Genomic DNA, 25,546 nt, shown 5'->3' with positions numbered 1-25,546 from the left:
ATTTTCATCACATCATCATTCCAGACTTACATTATATGTGTGTGTTCCTCTAAATGCGGATTCTTTATAGGGATTGGGAATCCTCTGGGAAGAGCTCAGCTTGGACATTGACCAGGTAAACACACGAATGAACACAAGAATATCAGGAAACTCAGTCGTATATTTGATTAGTCTGATCTCAGCAGGGCTCATGTTTTAATCTGCTCTTCCACCTCACTTACTGTAGTTTTGGTTTGATAAAAGGTCCCGTTACCCTTGTAGACGTGGAGTCGCCCTAATTCCTGTGATTAAAGCGTCCGCTGATCATTGATCTCTGATACTGTTATCAGCCGTTGATATAAACAGCGTCCGGCTCAATCACGATCTCACTGGAAGACCTTGAACATGATCACAGCAAACCAGCGCCTGCTCGTCCTCCTGCTGCTCTCTCTCTTGGCCTTGCAGGTACAGCGCTTCACTATCAACTGGGGGAATGCTTAAATCAGAAATTATTAAGGCATCATCTAAAAGGTGCACATTTTTTGGGCACAGAATGTAAAGCTACGGAGCCCCTAAAGGGACATAATGGTATAATGGTTTATAATTGGTGGGGGAAAAAAGGGAATGGGAGGAAAAAAAACATTTCAATGCTTTCGCGAGAGAACGCAAAAACATATCATTTTTCCTCCCATCTAATTTTTTTTTGTATCACCATGTCCCTTCAGGGATTCCGTACTTACGGATAATTTACTTTTATCATGTTATTTTATAGCCATAATTTGTGACAAGCTTCACTATCAACTGTGGGACTGATTAAATCATAAATTATAAAGGCATCATCTAAAATTGGAAAAAAAAAAGCTACGGAACCCCTAAAGGGACATGATGGTGGGAAAACATATGGAATTATTGGAGGGGAAAAAACTATTTTCAAATATCATTGAAATGGCAGGATCATTTTTCCTCCCATCTCATATTTTTTTTATCACTGTGTCCCTTTAGGGATCCGTAATTTACCTTTATCATGTTATTTTATAGCCTTAATTTGTGACAAGCTTCAATTAAGCGCTGAAAACAAACTTTACCAAACGTGATCAATTTAGACAATGACAAGAATGGTTTTTGTAAAGAGTTAAAGTTATTACTCAAAAAAAATAAAAATAAAGGTTATTTATGGGCATCGATGGTTCCATTAAGAACCTTTAACAACCTTTTCAATCCATAAAAGGATCTTTATAATGGAACAACTATTCAAATGTTCTTCACATCCGTCAGTCGAGATGTTAAGTTGCAAATGTAACCGGATCATCTCGTTATCTGCACGTGAATGTTTCCTCCAGCTGGAAAAACACGGATCTGTTCTCATCGGTTTCCTGTGATTGTGCATGAGAACTAAAAGGCTTGGTTTGTTCTGTACAGTAAAACACACGCCGATGAGGATCCGAAGGCTTCGGTCAATCATTGTCAGCAGTTGCACAATGTTTGGAACGACCTTGTCGACTTTCTAAATTTAGGCCTATAGTTGCTCAAAAGTCTAAATTTGTCAATTCGGGACATTTATCATCCTTCAAAGCGCCGTGATATTGTGATGTTTAATAAATAACCTTCATCTCTGGATGTCAGTGAACTGAAAGTGCCATGAGGCACTTCACTATATCCGAGTGAAACGCTTCTCAAACAAGAACAAATGTAGGGGGCGGGGCTTGATTTGGTCTGTGTGGACTTGATTGGATGGTTGTGGTTTGCTATTGGCTGACCTCATGTGATTGACAGGTTGCCTCTCTCTGTCCGCAGGTCCAGTCGGCACCCGTAGATTCTGACTGGGCAACTGGACTGATCCATCGGGCCAAACGCTCGTTACTATGGCGATGGAACACTCTGAAACCCGTGGGTTCTGGATGCAGAGATCATTATGAGTGTGGAACAAACTACTGCAGGTGAAGCATTAAAAGGGCCCAAAAATGCATTAAAAGTTTAACTATATGCACGTTTCTATTGTTCTTAAAATTGTTGTTGTTTATTGTTCATTTAATCCCTTTAAAATACTTATTGAATGCTGGAAATTAGTCATATAAATGGTAACACTACAATAAGGTCCCATTAGTTAATGCATTAATCTTTATTTATTCGTCTTTGTTAATGTTAGTCAATAAAAAACATAACTGTTTATTGTTAGTTCATTTTAGATCAGATACATTAAATAATATGAGCAACTTGATTTTAATAATGTATAATTAGAAAATTAATATTAACTAAGATTAATTCATGCAGTTAATTAATATTAACAAACAGAAAATTATTGTAAAGTGTTACCAAAAACTTAATACTGATATGCAATAACGCTTTGCATTAAGGATCGATTTGTTAACATTAGTTTGACTACATTAGTTAACATGAACGAACAATAGCCTAAACAAAACTTCTGCAGCATTTAGATCATTAATCTTAATGTTCATTTCAACATTTACTGACATTTCTAAAACTCATAATATTAGTTAATGCACTGAGATATGCTATAGTATGAACAACAAATATTAATAACTAATATTATGAATAAATGCTGCATCAAATAAGAACTTATTATAAAGTGTTGCCGAATATGCTTGTTGTAGTTTAAAGTATTTCTAGGTTTGTTTGGCAGACATGATTTTTGTAAACGGTTAAAGTAATTGCTCAATGAAAAATTGACAGTTTGTTGACATGAGGACGTCAACATAAAGTGCACAAATCCTCCAATAAATGCTGTCACTTCGACATAAAAAAAAAAAAATCCATTCAAACCACAGAAGATAAATGATTTAAATGCACCTATATTTTCATTTCATTGTGATAAAAGATGTTTTTCTTTTTTAAAAGAGGTGTTAATATTTACTAAGGGGACCTAAAATAATGTAGATTGTGACTAGATAAGCTTCACCTGAACGGAATCGCGTTTTCGCCTCGTCATGCGTCTACGGCGCCTCACGAGGAATTGTCGGCGCTCTAAGAAACGCGAATTAATCGCGAAATAATGCTTTTTAGTTGTATCGACACACAGCCCTAATCACAAAAACACACTTTCACACAGAAACCTCAACCTCAACCCTTTAAAAGACAGATAAGACTAAGAGTTTATCAGAGAAAACTTTAACCGCTGCGTGAATCAGCAACTCCGGAGCAATCAGCTAACATTATGCTACACAGCATTAGTGGGAATTTTTCATACGCATTTCATATTTGCTTTATTATGATTGTCATCATATTTTTGTGTGGGTGTTTAAGTTTAACTTACCAACCCTTTCCTCTCTTCCAGGAAACACACATGCTCCTTTAATAAAGCTCAACTGGCGTGAGTGACGTGATGATTCTGGCGCCAAATTCAAATTATGGAAAACAAAATGGCGAAAATATCCTATTTCTCAAACATCAGGACCTACATCTAACATCTAAAGACTGTCAGACCTACATGAACTGTATTCAGGTGAATCTCTCCAAGAAATGTACATGTCATATTAAACTCCAAAATCAAAAAATCATAAACTTTTTTACTTCTCATTTCTTTATTTTGATTTTGGAGTGAAATATGACAATATTCTTGACAGATTCAATCCTTCAGAAACTCAGGAACATGCCAAGAACTCCAGTTTCATCATCAGCCACCATTAACAGCGTTGTGCATATCTTGATAACGAGTAAAATATTAACTTTGCATGCTTAGTTTCTGATTCAGATTCAATGAGGCCCATGTTTGATCTGATAAAATACAATCATATATAGCAAAATAATCTGTAGCAAATGTATTTTATTTTCATGTGCATCTTCCAGAAAAATTAGGATTTTATTTATTTTGTAAATATCAGACACATAAAGTGAGATAGTGTGACATGCTTTTTATTTTGTTAAAATGTTTTATTGTTTGTCTCATTAACTTGTTACATTGATAGTGCAATACATTTTTTTAAGAAAAACAAACTAAAATGCTCACATGATGAAATAAATTGATAAAACAATTATTTTAAAAACTTGAATCATTAACATTCCTTTTATAAACCTAAAACAGCTGTTGTTGTCTTCATCACTGGGTCTTAATTCATAAGCACATTTGACATGATTATTTCACAATTATAGTTACGAGCTTTAATTAATATTTCCATAAAGTAAACGCCGGTTGCTGTTGCACGTTTACGTCACCTGAAAATTTATCTGACGGATCTGGGGGCTCGTCCGGGATAGACCCTAGTAGACTGAAGGTCGTTTCAGGTAAAGTAAAACTGAAATCAGACCACAGTTTCAGATCATGTTGTAATATTGTTAAATTCAGCAAAACTAAACAACTAGTAAACCCTCGGCCCTTTTCAAACCTAAAAAACACCACAACCTCCAGCCACCAAACACCTGAACATTATGCATTACAATAACAGATAAAGTGAACCTAGCGGACATGAGGCTTAATAAACATCAGATTAAAACTGATCAGTGCATGTAAATTAACTAAATTAATATTGAGACGGTTACTGAGTTCAAGCTGAACTGTCTCGAAGCTGTAGTAATACTGTGCTGTTGAAACTATGAAACACTGAAAACAAGTTGCGTATAGAGTTCAAATCAGTGATCAAGGTTATCAATTCTTTTAGTGGCAAGTCAGAAACATTCAGCCTGTTAACTGTCCTGGTTTACTGTATATTCATGTTATAAATCGACTCTAAAAACATTCTGCACCATCAAAATCTTGGTTTGCATCAAAGAAAATCACTTAATATGGCAGACGTGAAAACAGACTTAGTGCAAATACATCACTGCACCAAATCAAAGATAGTGACAATTTGGTCAGCAGCAGAATTTTAAAACACACAATGATCCTGAACGTTATTGGCTGTAAATACACAGACTATAACTTACATTAGTACTGATATCGGCACCACTGTCAGTTTATTTGGCAGATGAGCTCATGTTCAAGAATTGCATCAGCGTATTAATAATACTAGTTGTTGTCTGTGGTGATGTGTATGATATCTCATATCAATACCTGTGATGTGTAATGTGTTGCATCACTGCCACTCCATTAGTGTTTTCTGATTTATTTTCATAACATAAAACTCGTAAACTGGCTAATTTGGAGGCACCTGCACTTTTTGGCTCTATGATCCTCAATCATCTAAAATGAAATGGCATTAAAACCACAACCCGGGCGATGGATCCGACAGCCAGGCGGACCCGACACACACTTCGCACTTTGAGCCGTCAGTCTCTGCTCCTTCAACCTTTGACCCTCGCCGTGTGAAAACCAAATCCTCCTCGAAGTCTAAGCGAATGTTAGTTCATCCTGATATCGTCCGGTTTATGGCCACGTCTGGGAGTTATGATGAAAGCAGGGGCTGGCGCTCGGCCGCAGTGCTCTAGAAGAACACATCAAACACAAAGACTTTAATCAGCAACGGCAGTTCAACGAATGGATCTGATTAAAATGACCCAATATTTGTCTGTATTAGAATATCACTGTTATGACAGGTCACCACACTCCAGTCACTATCAGTCAGTGACGGTCATAACAGACACAAATATTGTGTAGCCTCAACCTGGCATTCACTCAACCAAGCCAATTCTAACATCAAACTCTATTATAATGAAATGTGACTGGAGTTTCCCTAAGTTTCAAATGAAATGTGCAATATCTATGAAGCATTAATGCTGTTTATGTAAGCGCTCCAAATTACTCACTTGTCAACTTTTCTTTTTACCCCATTTTTACTGCATCCGTTTATGAATTTGTAAGTGACCCGTGTTATATTATATTATATTGCTATTAATCGCATCTAACATAAAAGCTTGTTTATATAATGTGTGTGTGTATATATATATATGATGTAATAATAATATAGTGTATATATTATTATGATATATAATTATAATGATATATATATATATATATATATATATATATATATATATATATATACACACACACACACGTTATTATTATATTATATTATTATATTTTATTTATCATATTATATTTTAGGGCTGTCAAATCGATTAATCACACCTAACAGAAAATGTTGTTTATATAACATATGTGTGTGTATATATATTATTATAATTATATATTATAATAATGTATACACACTATTATTATTACTACATTATATATATATATATATATATATATATATATATATATATATATATACACACACACACACGTGTGTGTGTGTGTGTGTGTGTGTGTGTGTGTCTGTGTGTGTCTGTGTCTGTGTCTACACACATATATTATATAAACACAAACTCGATTTGTTAGCCCATATATTATTGTATTATATTATACTAACTAAGTGTATATAATATAATATAATATAAATGTTAATGTTTTACATTTTAGATTAAAATTGTAGTTACATTTTTAAGTTTTTTTTTTTTTGGTACTTATCTCAGTTTTATTTCAGTTACACTAAAAATAATTTGGTGTAGAAACTTAGAATTTTCAGTAACACATTGAAATAAACGTGAAATTCTGATTTTGTATTGTCTTGTAAAACCTATTCCAATATTTATTTATTTTATTTCTTGTTTTATTGCAGCTTTATTTCAGTGAGAGTGCACCACAGGAAGTGACATCACCTGTGGCAGCTGCTGCCGGCACATGAGCACGATGAAGATCACGCCCAGTAAGATGCCCACACTGATCACTATGAAGGGGATGTTGACGATCACGTTAGCCTCGGTAACCACCACTTGCAGCTTCTTGGCGGATTCCTCGTCAATAACCACGCTCTGGAGAACAGGAGGAAGCGTTTACTAGATCAGAGGAGACACACACTTTCATCCTGGGATGTGAACGCACTGAAACTCAAAAATAACTTCAATGAGTTCAGATCTCCATCCACAGAATTGAGTTTAGGCTGTCGTGATTCCTGATGTCTGATCATCTGAGATAACCACAATAATTATGTTGTTTAAATTTCCATCACATTTTGCCTTAAAGACATGGCATAATATGCACAATATCATGTTTCATGTTAAAGATCATAAAATAAATACACAAAGATTGTCATCAAAGGTCTTCCTTTATTTGAAATGAAGGCTGTTTGGGTTTAATTATATTATATTATATTATATTAATTATATTATATTATATTATATTATATTATATTATATTATATTATACTCAGTGACATTTTTGTTTTGATTTTAGTTTTATTATAGTTTCATTAATATTTTATATTAGCTTTTATTTATTTTTTCATGGTAATTTTTATTTATTTAATTAATTATTTTTTTTGTCATTTCGTTGTGTGTTTTTATTTAATATTGCTATTTAGATTTATTATTAATTTAGTTTTTATTTATTTCCAGTTAATAATTTTACTGATTATTTCAGTTTATTGCCAAGGCAACATTTCTCATTTTTGTTTAGTTTAAGTTTTCCATCTAATATTTATGTTTTATTTTATTTTATTTTATTTTATTTTATTCAGGCTTTATTTCTATTAACAGAAATGTGTTTAATAGTTTTAGTTAACGATAATAACCCTATATTATATTATGACAGAAAACAGACAAATAAAACAGAATTAAATCATTAATCATAATTATTTGTGTGATATTGATCATGATCGAGATTTCTCTCATTATCAGCACTTTTATTCAGAGCAACTGGTTTATATCTTTATTTCTACACATGAGTTTAAGTATGAGAAACTGATGCAACCACAACCCTCTCTGTCTCTTTACTCTTCCATGGCTTGTGTAAATATTTATTTTGCATCATGTTTGGACGGTTTGTCCATCACACCTTTCATAATTGTGCATCTCAACAAAGCAACAGTGATGAAAATCTCTCTAAGAGTCTCTCGTTCTCCTGGGAAGAGAAGCCGATTCCTTCAGCTTCAGTTCTGACACACACACACACACACACACACACACACACACACACACACACACACACACACACACACACACACACACACACACACACACACACACACACACACGAGCTCAAAGCAGTTTAAACTGAGATAAGCTTCCAGGAAGAGTTTCTTCTGAAGCTTGATAACCCGTCTGTTAAAATCATCCAGCAGGACGGCTCAGATTCTCATGTCTAAAACAGGTTTTAACATGTAAACAACCTCAACATCCTATAAAAGCCTGGTGGAGATATTGATTTAGTCAAACTTTACCTCATTAAGGTACATCACTGGAAACACCAACGTCCGGATTTTCCCAGGTTGACTGCAAACCAAAAGAAGGAAATATGTCAAGAATATGTGAAGATGTTTAGACCCACTAATATAGAGATTAATGCAATATTTGATGCATGACAGACACATATCAGGGTTATTATCGTTCACTAAAACTATTGAAAACGTTTCTGTTACCTGAAAGAAAGATGAAATAAAATAAAATATATGAAAATATACTTAAACTAAACGAAAATTAGAAATGCTACATTGGGAATAAACTGAAATAATCAGTAAAATTATTCACTGGAAATAAATAAAAACTAAAAGTGAAATAAAAATAAAATCGCTATTTGACAACTCGCTAACATTATTTAATACTATAGGTTTTTGATTTTATGAAAAGCTTATTAGATTGAAAAAGATTGTAAATGTAAAATTAAAATATATTAATTATTTTAAAATAAAAACCATCAAAATAAAACATTAAAATTAATTAATTCAAAATTATGTACAATTAAAATAAATGAATAATTTTAAAATAAAAAACATCAAAATACACACTTACTAAATATAAATTAAATCATAAAAATGCATAATTAAAACAAATAAATAATCTTAAAATTAAAAACATAAAAATAAAAATATATATTAAATCATAAAAATGCATACATTTTTTTTTTAAATCCATCGAAATATATTAACCCTCAAACCTAAAAAAATAAAAAGTAATAAAAAGACAAAAGCACAAAATGAAATGAAAAAATATATAAAAAAATATAAAAAATATTTTGAATCGCATTTGTGAATAAAGCAGCGTTTCCATCCCATGTGTTCAAGAGAACAAAATCGTCACTTCCTGGGAAATTGGTGTAAAATATGAGTAATAAACTGTACGTTTCTTCAATCGTCTGTTTTTCCCTCCATCATAAACGAGTGTGTCTCAGAGCGTCAGACGAAACACAGTAAACGCTGTCATGTTCTCTAGCGTTCAGATGCTGGTGTTCGTGAACACACTCGTGTGTGTGAGACGCTTCTGGAGGGAATTACACCAAATCATTCTGATCACACACTTTGACTTTCAGAAACACCAAACCAACATTTGAGATGCTGCGATGCCATTGGTCCACTGGTTACTCCAGTTATCCAATCACATGAGTTACTTGTTGCTCATCAAGGGATTTATTCATTAAAAGTGTTTCGATCATAGTTTATGTGCATGTCTTCTTATCAGATAAAAAATATATCCGCTTCAATTGAGCACACAAGTTTTTTATGCACGTTTTGAATTGAACATTATGTGCATCTTGGCGTTTTCATCCAGCATTTTTTAATGCAGTTTCCCAAAATGTGCACAAGAATAGGTGTCTGGAAACACGGCTCCTCTCAGATGAGCATTATCAGCTCGACGGGACTGAAGGAAGTCAGTTCACGATGTCCATGTGTCATGATGATGATAATAGATGTGCAGAGATGTTTTCCGTTCACACACTCATGAGGATGATTTATCTGCGCTGGGAGGCTTGGCTCTCAGATAGTGTATCGCATTTCAAAACCAAGCCAACAAGCTGTCGGCTCATTTGGCAGCGTTGTGTCTTCGGTCACGTCACCGGACCCCAGAACAGACTCTGAAAGCGACCCGTAACACCAAGTGTGTCCTAAAATAACTCCGATCCTCTTTATCACGCAGCTGTCAATCATTACAGCCGGAGTGACCTACTTCAGGTCAGGGTTCATGAGAGGCTTATGTAATGGATTCGTTTTACTGGAGCTCATGTAACCCTACAAACATGTCTTACTCAATCAGAAGTAGTTCTGGAGCTAAAAACAATAACAAAGTTTTACATGTATGACACCAAACTTAGGTTCCTAATGTTGTGGTGAAGTCTCATATAATAGTTTTACATGCATCAGAGGTCAAAAACACTTTAACTTTCTAATAATGTCCATTGCACATCACCTCATTTCTCAAAGTGTCTAAAACAGTTCGTTGGAAGATTCAGTCTCTCTAAACCCCGCCTCTCTCAGAGCCTGCTCTGCCCTGATTGGTCGGAAACCAAACGTGTGTAAAGCCACTGTGTTTCTAGATTTGTCTAGATTTTTTGAAGGGAAATATGAACAGTACTAACATGATGTTTTGTGATCAGACTCGTCCTCACCTGAAGCCTGGGATCTGATGCAGGTAGACGTTCACCTGAACACGCTTCGCACCTCGAAGCAAGAGTCCCGTGAGCTGAGAACACACACACACACACACACACACACACACACACACACACACACACACGAATCAACATCAGGTTCCCTCAAATACCGCCTACAACTCCTTAACATTATTCAACACTACGTTTGTGAGTTTATGAAAAGTGAATTAGTTTGTAATAGATTGTAAATAAATCATTTAAATAAATCATTTTCAAATAAAAATAAATATAAAACACTTACTAAAATTAATTAAATCATAAAAATGTAAAATTAAAATAGAGAATTTAAAATAAAAACTATCAAAATAAAACACTTACTGACAATGAATTAAATCATAAAAAAATTAAAACAAATAATTGTAAAATAAAAACCATCAAAATAAAACATACAAAAAATTTATTAAATCATAAAGATGCATTATTAAAACAAACAATTTTAAAATAACCATCAAAATAAAAGACTTAGCCTACTAAAAAGTAATTAAATAAATAATTTTAAATCTAGTTTTATAATTTATAAATTTAGCGTGTCATAATTCTGACATCAATACCATGGGGAAAAACTGCCATATAGATATTTTTTACAATATTTCATAATCTGCTGTCACTTTAAGACCTGACGCACAGATCCAATATATTGTTACACATGCGTTTTCTTTCTCAACTGTTTACTTTCACTTAAAATGTACATGAATACTCGCCAAGACTGGCATTTTGACATTATTTTGAATATTTAAGCGCAATAAGCAGCGAAAAAGAGCTCAATTTAGTACTGAGAGGTGGCTTTATGTTGACAAAAAACTATATTTTTGACACTAAATTGCACTTAGTGTATTATTTTAAATGCCTTTTTAAAAGTCTACAATTGAAAAAAGTATATTTAGGAGATATACTGTATATAAAATTAAACCTCCCAAAGTGGCTAGTAGGAGTGACTGCGTTACACGACGCTGCTGAAACACACACGCATTTGGTGTTAATATCAAGCCCTGTCCGCGACCCATTTAAAACATTTCACCCACACTGGATGCTGCCAACACGTGTGTGCCGTGTGCAAAAGGCATGATGGGTACTGATATGAGAAAACATTGCATAAAGCCACACGCACCTTCCCTGATATAAAACTGATTCTTGGCACGTGCGCATTGACAAAAACCTGAGCCTAACTTCTATCCTTCAGTAAAGAGGAAATACAATAACAGTGAATATGGTAATCATTCAGTACTACGGTACACATCTGATACTGTTACTGTACCATGGTACCGCCAGTGTTTTATAGCGTAGAATCTGTTCCAAGTGAACCTACACAAACACCATAAAACACACCTACAGCAAACTTTATCCCGTTGATCCGCGTCCATCCCGATCCTGCAGCAAAAGCACTTTTTAACTTGATCTAGAGCTTGAATAAATGTTTGCGGCTTTTTTGTACAGAAAGGGTTTGGAGAGACTCTTTGATTACAAACTAAACAAACCCCCACCAGAAGAAAAACCCCACCTGTTTAATTACTGACTAGCTGTCGGGAAGTGGGACGCCTCTGGACTCACTGGGAAATCAGATAAACTCATCCCAACATGATCGGCTTTATCAGCCAGTGACTCAGACTGAAGAGTAATATGTTTGTTTGTTCTGTCAGTAAATAATGAAATTACAGATGTCATTCATTCATTCATTCATTCATTCACTCACTCTGGATCTGTAGCATTGCTATCAGTTGAAAACATGAGGTTTCTGATGAAAGAGAATCTGTCTCAGTGAAGCCTGAGTGTGGAGCGACGGCGCCCTCTTATGGTAGTGCTGATATATGCAATATAAAGTGCAATATAAAAAGGCATCTATGTATTTTCATGTTTCAATTTCATTGTCACCTTGATTTTGCCAAGTAAGACATGTTCCTGGATCAACATATTTTGTTGATCCTGGAATAACATTCCTGTCCCAAAATTGAGTCCTTACCCTACCCCTACCCCTACCCCTACCCCTACCCATAACTTTTCCCTAAAATCAGAGGGAAATGATAGGTGAATAACACTGATGTTGAAGCACCTTGGTGAAATCACGTTCACCGTAAAGAAATATTGTGTGAGAAGAATATGAAATATGATATTGTAAAGACAACTAATTAAATTAATTATATCTAAAATTAAATAATTAACTTTATACTGTCACTGATTTATACCACCAATCTATCCATCCATCATCCATCCATTCACCAATCCATCCATCAATCATCCATCCTTTCATCTCTCAGTCATCCATCCATCATCCATCCATCCATCCAACCATCAATCATCCATCCTTTCATCTCTCAGTCATCCATCCATCATCCATCCATCCACCCATCCATCCATCCATCCATCCATCCATCCATCCATCCATCCATCCATCCACCCATCCATCCATCCATCCATCCATCATCCATCCATCCATCCATCCATCCATCATCCATCCATTCACCAATCAATCCATCAATCATCCATCCTTTCATCTCGCAGTCATCCATCCATCATCCATCCATCCATCCATCCATCCACTCATCCATCCATCAATCATCCATCCTTTCATCTCTCAGTCATCCATCCATCATCCATCCATCCATTCACCAATCCATCCATCAATCATCCATCCTTTCATCTCTCAGTCATCCATCCATCATCCATCCATCCATCCATCCATCCACCCATCCATCCATCAGTCATTCATCCTTTCATCTCTCAGTCATCCATCCATAATCCATCCAACCATCAATCATCCATCCTTTCATCTCTCAGTCATCCATCCATCATCCATCCACCCATCCATCCATCCATCCACCCATCCATCCATCCATCCATCCATCCATCATCCATCCATTCACCAATCAATCCATCAATCATCCATCCTTTCATCTCGCAGTCATCCATCCATCATCCATCCATCCATCCATCCACTCATCCATCCATCAATCATCCATCCTTTCATCTCTCAGTCATCCATCCATCATCCATCCATCCATTCACCAATCCATCCATCAATCATCCATCCTTTCATCTCTCAGTCATCCATCCATCATCCATCCATCAATCATCCATCCTTTCATCTCTCAGTCATCCATCCATCCATCCATCCATCCAACCATCAATCATCCATCCTTTCATCTCTCAGTCATCCATCCATCATCCATCCATCCATCCATCCATCCATCCATCATCCATCCATCCATCCATCCATCATCCATCCATTCACCAATCAATCCATCAATCATCCATCCTTTCATCTCGCAGTCATCCATCCATCATCCATCCATCCATCCATCCATCCATCCATCCATCCATCCATCATCCATCCATCCATCCATCCATCATCCATCCATTCACCAATCCATCCATCAATCATCCATCCTTTCATCTCTCAGTCATCCATCCATCATCCATCTATCCATTCACCAATCCATCCATCAATCATCCATCCTTTCATCTCTCAGTCATCCATCCATCATCCATCCATCCATCCACCCATCCATCCATCAGTCATTCATCCTTTCATCTCTCAGTCATCCATCCATCATCCATCCATCCATCCATCCATCAATCATCCATCCATCATCCACCCATCCATCATCCATCCACCCATCAATCATCCATCAATCATCCATCCATCCATCATCCAATTTCCCCCCCATGAAGACAGTTGGAAATTCTCCTGGAAAAGTGCAACTGCATGGATAAAGCATCGACTGCATCCTGATTGGTTGCGATGTTGCGGCTCCATGCAGCACTTTGCTTTCAGAAGGCTAAATATATAAATTCCTGATCAAATGATCAAGACCTTTATTTCCCACATGCGAGCGTGCAGCGGATTTCTACGTGACAGAGGTCTTCAGGGCGGTCACACACACGTACCGGGTTGATGTCAATGAACGTCTCGTGCTCCTCCTTCTTGGGATTCATCCCGAAAACATCCTGGACAAACTTGTCATCAGCCTGGTAGAAATGAGGGGAGGACATGATGATGGGCGCACCTGAGAAGACACACACACACACACACACACACACACACACACACACACACACACACACACACACACACACACACACACACACACACACACACACACACACAGACGTTAGCAGGCCGTCCAGCGTCCGCTCTGTCGCGAACAACAGTCAAACTCACACGGTCAGATTCCCTCAACATTTCACATCAGAGTCACCCTAAAGGTCATACTCATGGTCATATTCGCGTCAGTAATTATTTTACTGAAATCGGCTGGTCCTGATAACTTGGAGCCTTATTTTCTACAGTTAGCATCTGATTTTATTGCACCGCCTTTGACTTATCTTTTTAATCTCTCTCTGGACACGAACGAAATTCCACTTACATGGAAATCTGCATTTGTTCTTCCTCTGTTAAAAGGGGGAGACCCGACAGATTTAAATAATTACAGACCCATCTCGAAACTGTCCGTCCTGGCCAAGGTTATGGAAACTCTGGTGAATGAACAATTGAAAGAGTTTCTAACTACCAACAATATTTTGTCTAATTTTCAATCAGGTTTTCGTAAAAAACACAGCACAACTACAGCAGCCCTAAAAGTAGTAAATGATTTAATTGACTCTTTAGATAAAAAACAACATTGTGCAGCTCTTTTCATTGACCTATCTAAGGCTTTTGATACTGTGGATCACGCAATATTAAAACAAAGACTTCTCAGTGTCGGGTTGTCAGAACAAACAGTCTGCTGGTTTGAAAACAATCTATCAGGTAGATCTCAGTGTGTACAGGCAGATGGTCTCACTTCCAGCCCTCTTAGTATATCCAAGGGTGTGCCCCAGGGGTCAGTGCTGGGACCACTCCTATTTATATTATACATCAACATTCTTGATCAAAATGTCTCCAACGCAAATTTTCATTTCTATGCCGATGATACTGTGATATACTGCTCTGCATCAACTCCAAACCAAGCTCTTTGTCAGCTACAACTTGCTTTTGATACTGTACAACGTACCTTGTTCGATGTAAAACTTGTTTTGAATGACGACAAAACAAAACTTATGTTGTTTTCCAGGGCAAAATCAAAGTCACGGAACCTTCTACCTATCACTACTTCTCAGGGCTCCGAGATCGAGTCTGTGTCTGTGAGTTTATCTGTCCCTCAAGTCCGGACTGAATTGGGAAAAGGGGCGTTTAAGTATGCAGGCTTGTGATAAATATATATGAAACTTTGATATTTTATGACCTTGTAACTCACTATTTATTACCGGCATAAATTGTTATATGTTATATGTTGATGTTATATGTTATATGTTTTTATGTCTGCAACCTTGTTAATTGTGCTGCTGCCCGTCATGGCCAGGACGCTCTTGGAAAAGTTTCTCTTTCTGGTTAAATAAAGGTAATAACACGGACCTTGTTTGCACACGCTGGCGTTGAGGAGGCCGGAGCCGAGACAGTTTCCCTCCGGCACACAGAAGCCTGCGTTATCTGGGTTAATCGTAACATTAGCGAAAACATCGCTGGGAGGAACGAAACGGAAACCAGGAACCCCGTTTACACTCACGTCGGACTCGTACAGAGCGTACAGAGACCTGTCAACACAAAACACACACTCAAACATGCAGTTAATTAGCACTATAACTGCTTTACAGTTCATCTGAGTCAAACAAGCTATGAGTCAGGCTGACCTACTTTCAGATTTTTATCGGCTTTGTTTGTCACTATAATTTCCCTATAAACTTTAACATGGTTTCTTTCACTGTGATCAGTGTGATGTAACACATTTTTATATTTGCAGATCACTTCAGAACTGCTGAATAGTGTTTCATGTGATCAGCTGACTCTGATTCATGCCACATCTGACCTATTTACACGTGACCCGATGAAAACACACTTCAACCTTTTCTGATGCAAAGACCTTTCAGATTAACCCGTGTAACAAGTCACATGTTCAGACCCAATGTGATCAATACTGAATCAATAAGAGTCTTTCTAAACTAAACTTTAAATCAGCAGCTCAGCAAATATTATTAATGACTTCTAGAAAACGTACAATCAAAAATTACAATAATTTAATATGTCTGTTTTTATTCATGATTTGGCAAATGTCAATAAATGCATTAATATTCATCATATTATATTAACCATATATCAAATATTAAGATTATACATACATACAACATTTATGATTAGTATTATTATTTATAATTTATTATACTCCTAACGTTTGGGATCGTTTTTTTTTTTTTTAAAGGTTTATGAAAGAAGTTTCTTCTGCACATTTATTTGATAAAAAATGCAGTAAAAATTTTGTAATATTATTATAATGTACAACATCTGTTTTCTATGTGAATATATATTAAAGTGTAATTTATTCCTGTGATCAAAGCTGAATTTTCAGCATCATTACTCCAGTCTTCAGTGTCACATGAATGATCCTTCACAAATCATTCTGATATGATAATTTGCTGCTCATTAACATGTATGATTATTATCAGTGTTGAAAACAGTTCATATTTTTGTTTAAACTGTGATAAAATTTTATTTTTCAGGATTCTTTGATGAATAAAAAGTTCAAAAGAACATTATTTGAAATTTTTGTAACACTATAATGTTTTTTATTCTTGATGAATAAAAGTATTAATAACTTTCAAATCAGTGTGTATGAATGGTCTGCGTCCTCACCTGCACAGATCAGAGGAGAATATATAGAGTTTCTCAGTTTTTGTGATGATCGGATGGAAAGAGGCTCCGTCGGTGCCGTTGATCATGTTACACTCGTCTGAACTCCACCACTCTAACGCACTGACAAACAGAGCAAATAATCCATAATTCAATCTTCTCTGAGCACATGCTGATCGTGCAGCTCGTTTGAAATCCATTCATGAATCTTCACTTTTCTGCTGATTTTACCTCTGTCCGTTCCACTCATTTATACGAGCAAAGTCCTGATAATTCTGCCTCCCCGTGAAGAACACATAATCTCCGTCATCTGTGCCATTTTTCTGAAACACAATCAATGACATGAGAATGAAAGACATGAAGACAAACATGTACAGTTGCATTAATAATATTAGCTATATCTACCTATATGGGAACTTTAATAGCTGATCCAAATGCCAATATATAAGAGCAACATAATGCACAAAAAAGTTTGGGGTCAGTAAGATTTTCAAAAGTCTCTTCTGCTCACCAAGGTTGCATTTACTTGATCAAAATACAGTGTTTTTTTATAGTTATAAAGTGTTTTATAGTTATAAAGTGTTTTATAGTTATATAGTTATAAATGAAAGTGTAATTTATTCCTGTGATCAAAGCTGAATTTTCAGCATCATTACTCCAGTCTTCGGTGTCACATGATCCTTCACAAATCATTATCATATGAAGATTTGATGCTTATAAACATTTATGATTATTATCAATAGCTATGTTTCCATCCATCTTTTTTTATGTGCACTTTAGGGAAATTCTCGTGAATTTTGAACTTTGAATGGAAAAATAGCTAGTTATTATTATAGTTTATAGTTTATTGTAGTCATGATGCATAGTTATTTTCATATTTTGAAGCTTTTATATTTATATTTTTGGTTTTCATTTTTGGTTAATTCATTATGTGCTTTTGTCATTTAATTACATTTTTGTTTTTTAGGTTTTATGCATTTTTATGATTTCATAATTTTTTTGTGTTTTATTTTTGGTGCATTTTATTTTAACATTATTTATTTATTTAAATTTTACACTAATTAATTTTGTAAGTGTTTTATTTTGATGGTTTTTATTTTAAAATGATTTATTTGTATTAATTATACTGTTTTATGATTTAATACATTTTTTGTGTGTTTTATTTGTATAGTTTTTATTTTAAAATGATTTATAGTATAATTATGCGTTTTATGATTTAATTCATTTTTACTGTTTTATTTTGATGGTTTTTATTAAAAAATTATTGATCTATTTTAATTTTACACTTTTTATGATTTTATTAATTTTGCAAGTGTTTTATTTTGAGTTTTTTTTTTTTTATTATTTATTTGTTTTAATTATACAATTTTAGGATTTAATAAATTTTAACCAGTGGACCAATGGCGTCGCAGTATCTCAGATGTTGGTTTGGTGTTTCTGAAAGTCAAAGTGTGTGATCAGAATGATTTGGGTTAATTCCCTCCAGAAGCGTCTCACACACACGAGTGTGTTCCCGAACACCAGCATCCGAACGCTAGAGAACATGACAGCGTTTACTGTGTTTCGTCTGACGCTCTGAGACACACTCGTTTATGATGGAGGGAAAAACAGACGATTGAAGAAACTTACAGTTTATTACTCATATTTTGTGCCAATTTCCCAGGAAGTGACGATTTTGTTCTCTTGAACACATGGGATCAGAGCCGGATTATCCATAAGGGCACTTGGGCCAGTGCCCAGGGGCACCAACCATTCACAACCACTAGGGGGGCACCACATGACACAAGCTTTAAAAATATTTTTCGTAAATTGTTATATTTTTTACTTGAAATTCTTGAAAGACCATACATAACTCGTTTATGAACACTAATTTAACAACAATAATAATAATAATAAATTATAAATAAATAAAGATTACATGACCACTATCACTCCCCCCCTCCCTCCCCAATCTGTCAGAGTTGAGTTGGTCCACAACCTACGCGCAAATGTGTCTTTTTTTTTTTTACGGCTACAGAAAATGAATCTAAATCCGAAATGGACAGACGTCAGTTGAGTGGTTTTGCAGTTGTTGTATGTGTTAAAGATTTTATTTGGGATGTGTTAATTGTGATTATATTGGCTGGGTTTATAAAAGTTTATAAAATTGAAATGATCTTTGCTTGGTGCATTTGGAAACAAATCTTGTCCATTTCTAAATGTAATCGCGTGCATCGCTGATGATCATACTGTCCGTGTGTTGAAAAAAACTTCGATTAAACACACTCGCAACCAAAGCGGAGACGTTACAGCGTTGCCAGTGGCACTGAGCGGAGTTTTGCCGCTGTAGTGGACACGCACCGTTACTTTTAATGTTACTATGTATAGTGGGCACTATACTTTGAGGTATAGTGCCCAGGGGCACCACACTGTCTTAAAGGACAAGTTCGGTATTTTACACTTAAAGCCCTGTTTACAGATCGTATCTGATGAAATAGAACGGTTAAGATAAAAATTTGGACACATGCTCCTGTCCCGAGAATTTTAAGTTTATTTCGCTTTTGTGGACCTATTTTGCCAAACGCGTCACACCCGTGATTCTTCCGTTGAGTGCTTGAATAATAGACACTCCAGCCCAGTTGGTGGCGATAATGCACCTTTGCCAATTGCAAGCAAACCACGGGCATTTCATTGAATACACAGAAGAAGCAGAAGAAGAAGCGGCGGAGTAATATCGTAAAGGTGCTGCGGTCTCACAGCAAGTCAATGGAGTTGGACAAAAACTAGGGGTGCAACGGATCAAAAAACTCACGGTTCGGATCGTTTCTCGGATCAGAGTCACGGATCGGATCATTTTTCGGATCAGCAAAAAAAAAAAAAAAAATTTTTATTAACACTTTTAAATTATTAAATTAAAATATATAAAATCAACTTAAAGTGCACAAGGCATAATATCTTCTTTTTAACATAATTAATGAAAAACAACTTAAAGTGCAACATAAAACGGCATCTCCTTCCTTTAAACATGGACCAATGCTTTATGTGTTTCCACTGTCATATAGGGCTGTCAAAATTGCTCAAAAATGACGTTCGAATATTCCCTCTAAAAAACACATATTCAAATTATTCGAACATCTGGTTGCGCATTTTGTCAATGACGTGCATTAGGCCTATGTCAATAACAGGACAAATTAATACAAAGAGACATAACTACTTGTATATGTAGTTCATTTAAGTTTAAACATATTTGACAACGTATTACCTTGCTCGCTCGCACTCGCAGGCACTCTTTCTCTCTCTCTCTCGCCGTCACCCATGCTGCGTTCACACCAAACGCGAATAGAGCGTCTGGCGCGAGTGATTTCAATGTGAAGTCAATGTAAAGACGCGTTTACGCACGTCTGGAGGTTTTGCGGCGCGAATGAGGCGTCACGCTCTCTGCGGTTCATAACGCTCGCCATGACCACGCTGTGTGTGGACTGAACATGCGCACAACTTTTTTTTCATAAATCAATCCGCGGATCACGTGAGTGCCGAACCGAAGATATTGATCCGAACGGATCACGGATCAATGATGATCCGTTGCACCACTAACAAAAACTACGATAAAACCTGTTGGAATGCATCTTTTTCAGCGATTTTTGATGGAACATATCAGTGAACACCCCCTGACCACTCGGTGAGTTTCACGTCTTTGTAAACGAAAGTTTAATGTGTTTTTAGGACGGAATCTTCCAGTGCATATAGACAACCATTGTGGGGGTGTGGGGGGGAAGCGAAATAAACCTAAAATTCTCGGGACAGCAGCATGTGTCCAAATTTTAATCTTAACCGTTCTATTTCATCAGATACAATCTGTAAACAGGGCTTTAAGTGTAAAATACCGAACTTGTCCTTTAAATACAGCCCTGCATGGGATGGAAACGCTGCTTTATTCACAAATGTTTGATGTGCTATTCCAATTAAATTAGCAAGTTTGGGGTAGAAACATGGATGGATGTTGTAACTCCTTTTATCCTTTTCTGTAATACTGTAATAGTATTACCTATTAATAATAATAATAATAATATCCTTTTCAGTTCAAAAGTTCAAAAGAACAGCATTTATTCGATTGAAATCTTTTGTAACACAATAAATGTCACTTTTGATCAATTTAAAGTGTCCTTGCTGAATAAAAGACCTTTAGAACAGCCGTGTTAAACCTAAAATCAAACATATTTAAATGAAAGACAAGCATAAAACCATCCAAGGAGGGACAGTTACTAAAATGCTAAAATCCTCAATTGACGATTTACAAATCATCAAAACAGGAACAGTGATTTGAGGAACTTTCAGACACTGACTGAACTTTAGCATTAGTATTAGAGGTTTCAACAAGCACTAGCCACAACCCAGCGACAACCCTCCGGTCCCTCTCTCGAATCAACACTGAAGTGACTTAGGGTGTACTCACACTAGGCACGGTTGCCATGAACCGGGCCCGAGTACGATTGTCCCCCCTCCCCACTCCCCCTCTGGCCTGCACTCACATAGGGTTTCAGCATTCGTGCCGGAGCACGCTTACTTCATTATGGTGCGACGGTTTCAGGATAAACAGGAAGAGCGGCGCTCTCACTGAACACAATGGAGTCCAGCACGGTTAGCGCTCACACTGCATGCGAACCGCGCCCGAGTCCAACTGAACCGTGCTCTGGCCCACCTCTTCCAAGCGGGCCAGGGCCGGCTAATCGAGCCGCGCCCGGGCACGGTTCGGAGCACTCACACTAGTCAAACGAACCGCGCTTTGGTGGTCAAACGCACTCGGGCACGGTTCAAACTGGCTAGTGTGAGTACACTAAACTGCAGTTCATGGACTGGCCACTAGAGACCGGCTGCAGAAGAGACTCAATCCCATAAACCCCACATTTTTTTAATAACGTTTAAATTATATCAAGCCTTGAAGTTCTGCATAATTAAGGGCGTGGCCACTTGAGTGACAGGTGGATTGCCGCTGATGTCACTGCTAGCCGTTTGTCTGCTGTCTGTTAGCGTCACGTCACCTCAGCTAATCCGCCACTGCACATTTTCGGTTATCAGCGAGATGGCGACGGCTGGCTCCGCCCACTTTGGTCTTCAAAAATGCTCTTCAGAAACACTACGGGTGACATCACGCACACTACGTCCATATTTTGTTTACAGCCTGTGGTCACAACACTGCAAACACCACTAACCTTGTAGAAAAGTCCGAAGTGGTCTTCCAGCTCAGGCTTCAAGATTTTGAGGTCTTTGAGCAGCGGGTCTTCGTAACCCCACAGCAGGGCGCCGACCCTGAACGTCTCGAACACACCCACGCCTTTGGATATCATCAGGTCAACGATCAATCGTCTGACTAAGCTGTCTTTGAATGTCTCCATCACAGTCTGAGGTCAAAAACACACACACACACACACACACACACAGAGAGAATTAGCTCATCTCGGACGTCATTTCTTTATGCAAAATATAATTTATTACTGTTATTTTGACTTTGGGCTGAAATGTGTCATGAGATTCACACGTCAAACTCTCATTTTTGTGGTTTTAATATGTCAGAGTTCACAATCTCACCACAGCGGGGATGTTGACAGTCCGGACGAGGTCGTCCTCGGAGCCGCGTGACATGTCAGGCTCAAACACGTACGTTTTTGGATTGACAGCTTCAACTCTGGTTCCGTTATCCATAAATTTCACATCCTCTTTCGGCCGATACTCCCTGAAAGAGGAAATTCAAGTTTTCAGATCTGGTTCTTATTGACTTATGAAAACAACAGTGTGTTGGAGCTGAGCTACTTTTCAACAACAGATCATGTGATTCAGATAAGATGTGAAGCTGTTGACATGTGGGCACTGGCTGGTTAACGTTTTTTAGGAACTTTTTTGATGTGTCATCAAACTTGTGTAAGAAAAAGCTGGAAACACAGCAAAAAAAAAAGAAGAAGAAGAAGAAAAAACAGCATCAAATCATCATATTAGAATGATTTGTGAAGGATCATGTGACACTGAAGACTGGAGTAATGATGCTGAAAATTCAGCTTTGATCACAGGAATAAATTACACTTGACTATATATTCACATATTTTACATTGGAATAATATTTCACATTTTACTGTATTTTTGATCAAATAAATGCAGCTTTGGTGAGCAGAAGAGAGTTCTGTCAAAAACATCCATTCATCAAACAATCATCCATCAATCAATCATCCATCCATCAATCATCAATCAATCAATCAATCAATCAATCATCCATCATCAATCATCCATCAATCAATCAAATCATCCATGCATCCATCCATCCATCCATCAATCAATCAATCATCCATCAATCATCCATCCATCCATCAATCAATCAATCATCCATCCATCCATCCATCCATCAATCATCCATCCAATCAATCAATCAATCAATCAATCATCCATCCATCCATCCATCAATCATCCATCCATCCATCCATCCATCCATCATCAATCATCCATCAATCAATCAATCATCCATCAATCATCCATCCATCCATCCATCCATCATCCATCCATCCATCCATCCATCCATCCATCAATCATCCATCCATCCATCCATCCATCCATCAATCATCCATCCATCAATCATCCATCCATCAATCATCCATCCATCAATCATCCATCCATCCATCCATCCATCAATCATCCATCCATCAATCATCCATCCATCCATCCATCAATCATCCATCCATCAATCATCCATCCATCAATCATCCATCCATCCATCCATCAATCATCCATCCATCAATCATCCATCAATCAATCAATCATCCATCCATCAATCAAATCAATCAATCATCCATCAATCAATCATCCATCCATCCATCCATCCATCAATCATCCATCCAATCAATCAATCAATCAATCAATCAATCATCCATCCATCCATCAATCATCCATCCATCCATCCATCATCAATCATCCATCAATCAATCATCCATCAATCATCCATCCATCCATCCATCCACCATCCATCCATCCATCCATCCATCAATCATCCATCCATCCATCCATCCATCCATCAATCATCCATCCATCAATCATCCATCCATCCATCCATCCATCCATCAATCAATCATCCATCCATCAATCATCCATCAATCAATCATCCATCCATCAATCAAATCAATCAATCATCCATCCATCAATCATCCATCCATCCATCCATCCAAAATCATAATTAATCATAATCTTTTGACTGGCAGTGTGTGTTATGGCTCACCTGTATGTGTACGGGCCGATCTCTATGACCGAGGGCTTGTCTCCGTTCAGAACCTCTGCTGGATTGGTCACGTTAAAGAAGTAAAACTGCATGTAAACTGGCGGCGGCGGGTTCTGCCACACCGAAAACGCTTCTGTTCCATTTTCCAGAATGATTTGCTGTAAGGGAAAGTGAATTGTGGTTAGAAATTTACTCAAAACCAAAGTTACTCATGGTTCCTCGAATCATTAAGGAAGAGAAACACATAAAGCTTCTTAATTCTTCATAATATCACATATTTATATATCATATACAACTCAAACTTTCAAAGTGCACATTTATACAATTTTGTGTAAAGCAAAAAAAATTCTGGACATGTTATTATGTAATTTCTCTCCTTCAGCAAATGGCATATGATATTAATTCAATACCATGATATTATGGAATGAAATTTCATAGTAATAATGCTAGAAAAAATAATAAAGTATAATTTAGGATATAATATTATAATGCGAGGAGAAAATCATACTACATAATAATAATAATAATAATAATAATAATATATTACATAATATTATGTTTGATTTATATAATATAATATTATTATACAATACACTATGATAAAATGTAATAAAATATTATATATAGTATTATAATATATTGTCATAATATTATGTGAGAAAATCATACTACAACTAATAATAATAATAATAATGTTTGATTTATATCATATAATAATAATTGGTTTATATAACATACATATTGCATAATATATCATATTGTTTGATTACTAGAAAACATATCTCTACTATATTTATTTTTTGTCACAGTATCTATAAGAAAAACAGCATGCACGTGATATAAACATATGAACAACACACAAACACACACACACATACTCACTGACCTCCTTTATTCTGTTGTTTAAGAGCTTCTGGAAGACTTGCGACAAAACCATCGCGATCCCGGCGATTAACAGCAGAATACAGATCACTCCAGTGCTGTAAACACAGCAGGCCCGGAGCCGCATGATCAGCTCAGCTCGGTTCGGTTCGGTTCGGAGAGAAGGACGGAGAGACCGAGCTGAGAGTGTTTACATGTGTCAAGAACACACATTGAGCGGAGAACTGCAGTTTCTAGCGAGACACTGCCCGTGTGTTCCTGCAGGGGGCGCTCGATGGCTCAATACACAGAGCCTCACGACGACTTTTATTTGTCTTATTAAAGATATATGTAATCTGTAAAGTATGATAATTAAAAAATATTACTTGAAAATGTTATTATACAACATATAAAAGAAAACGCAATTTAAATCTCTACAAAAATACGTGTAATCGCA

General features: G+C 36.4%; 2 protein-coding genes across 4 annotated transcripts; one reads left to right on the top strand and one right to left on the bottom strand.

Annotated features, from left to right (window-relative positions):
- The first annotated feature begins 243 nt into the window (after positions 1-243).
- Positions 244-6,668, top strand: LOC309476912 (liver-expressed antimicrobial peptide 2). 3 transcript variants are annotated; one of them, XR_014198409.1, is made up of 4 exons: positions 244-444; positions 1,774-1,916; positions 3,272-3,439; positions 6,534-6,668. XR_014198409.1 is itself a non-coding variant. In XM_082140073.1 (3 exons), exons 1-3 carry the CDS (start codon positions 385-387, stop codon positions 6,565-6,567), a joined length of 237 nt encoding a protein of 78 aa, XP_081996199.1. In that variant the 5' UTR covers positions 244-384; the 3' UTR covers positions 6,568-6,668. The 3 variants fall into 3 exon arrangements, 2 of the variants coding, with proteins under 2 accessions (XP_081996199.1, XP_081996198.1); XM_082140073.1 differs by lacking the exon at positions 3,272-3,439; XM_082140072.1 differs by lacking the exon at positions 6,534-6,668 and having other exon boundaries at positions 3,272-4,177.
- On the bottom strand, positions 3,834-25,380 carry scarb2c (scavenger receptor class B, member 2c). The gene is made up of 12 exons (XM_082140014.1): positions 25,115-25,380; positions 24,229-24,386; positions 22,560-22,704; positions 22,184-22,372; positions 17,226-17,317; positions 16,998-17,117; positions 15,726-15,904; positions 14,219-14,337; positions 10,292-10,365; positions 8,133-8,184; positions 6,574-6,726; positions 3,834-5,354 (listed from the first exon to the last, which is right to left on the bottom strand). The coding sequence occupies exons 1-12, from the start codon at positions 25,235-25,237 to the stop codon at positions 5,316-5,318; spliced, it is 1,443 nt and encodes a 480-aa protein (XP_081996140.1). The 5' UTR covers positions 25,238-25,380; the 3' UTR covers positions 3,834-5,315.
- Positions 25,381-25,546: the final 166 nt, after the last annotated feature.

This window comes from Leuciscus leuciscus (genome assembly GCF_965113295.1).
Source record: "Leuciscus leuciscus genome assembly, chromosome: 16".
NCBI classification, from domain to species: domain Eukaryota; kingdom Metazoa; phylum Chordata; class Actinopteri; order Cypriniformes; family Leuciscidae; genus Leuciscus; species Leuciscus leuciscus.
The sequence above is the reverse complement of the archived record's forward strand: the minus strand, read 5'-3'. Positions and strand labels throughout refer to the sequence as shown.

Bases quoted from the DNA above. Each gene is read 5' to 3' on its own strand.
- LOC309476912 (XM_082140072.1), top strand. From the start codon at position 385: ATGATCACAGCAAACCAGCGCCTGCTCGTCCTCCTGCTGCTCTCTCTC. The intron at 445-1,773 runs GTACAGCGCTTC...CTCTGTCCGCAG, and splicing joins TCTCTCTCTTGGCCTTGCAG to GTCCAGTCGGCACCCGTAGA. The intron at 1,917-3,271 runs GTGAAGCATTAA...CCTCTCTTCCAG, and splicing joins TGTGGAACAAACTACTGCAG to GAAACACACATGCTCCTTTA.
- scarb2c (XM_082140014.1), bottom strand. From the start codon at position 25,237: ATGCGGCTCCGGGCCTGCTGTGTTTACAGCACTGGAGTGATCTGTATT. The intron at 22,705-24,228 runs GTGAGCCATAAC...TTCCTCTTTCAG, and splicing joins ATCGGCCCGTACACATACAG to GGAGTATCGGCCGAAAGAGG. The intron at 5,355-6,573 runs GTGATGTCACTT...GTGTTCTTCTAG, and splicing joins GCCGGCAGCAGCTGCCACAG to AGCACTGCGGCCGAGCGCCA.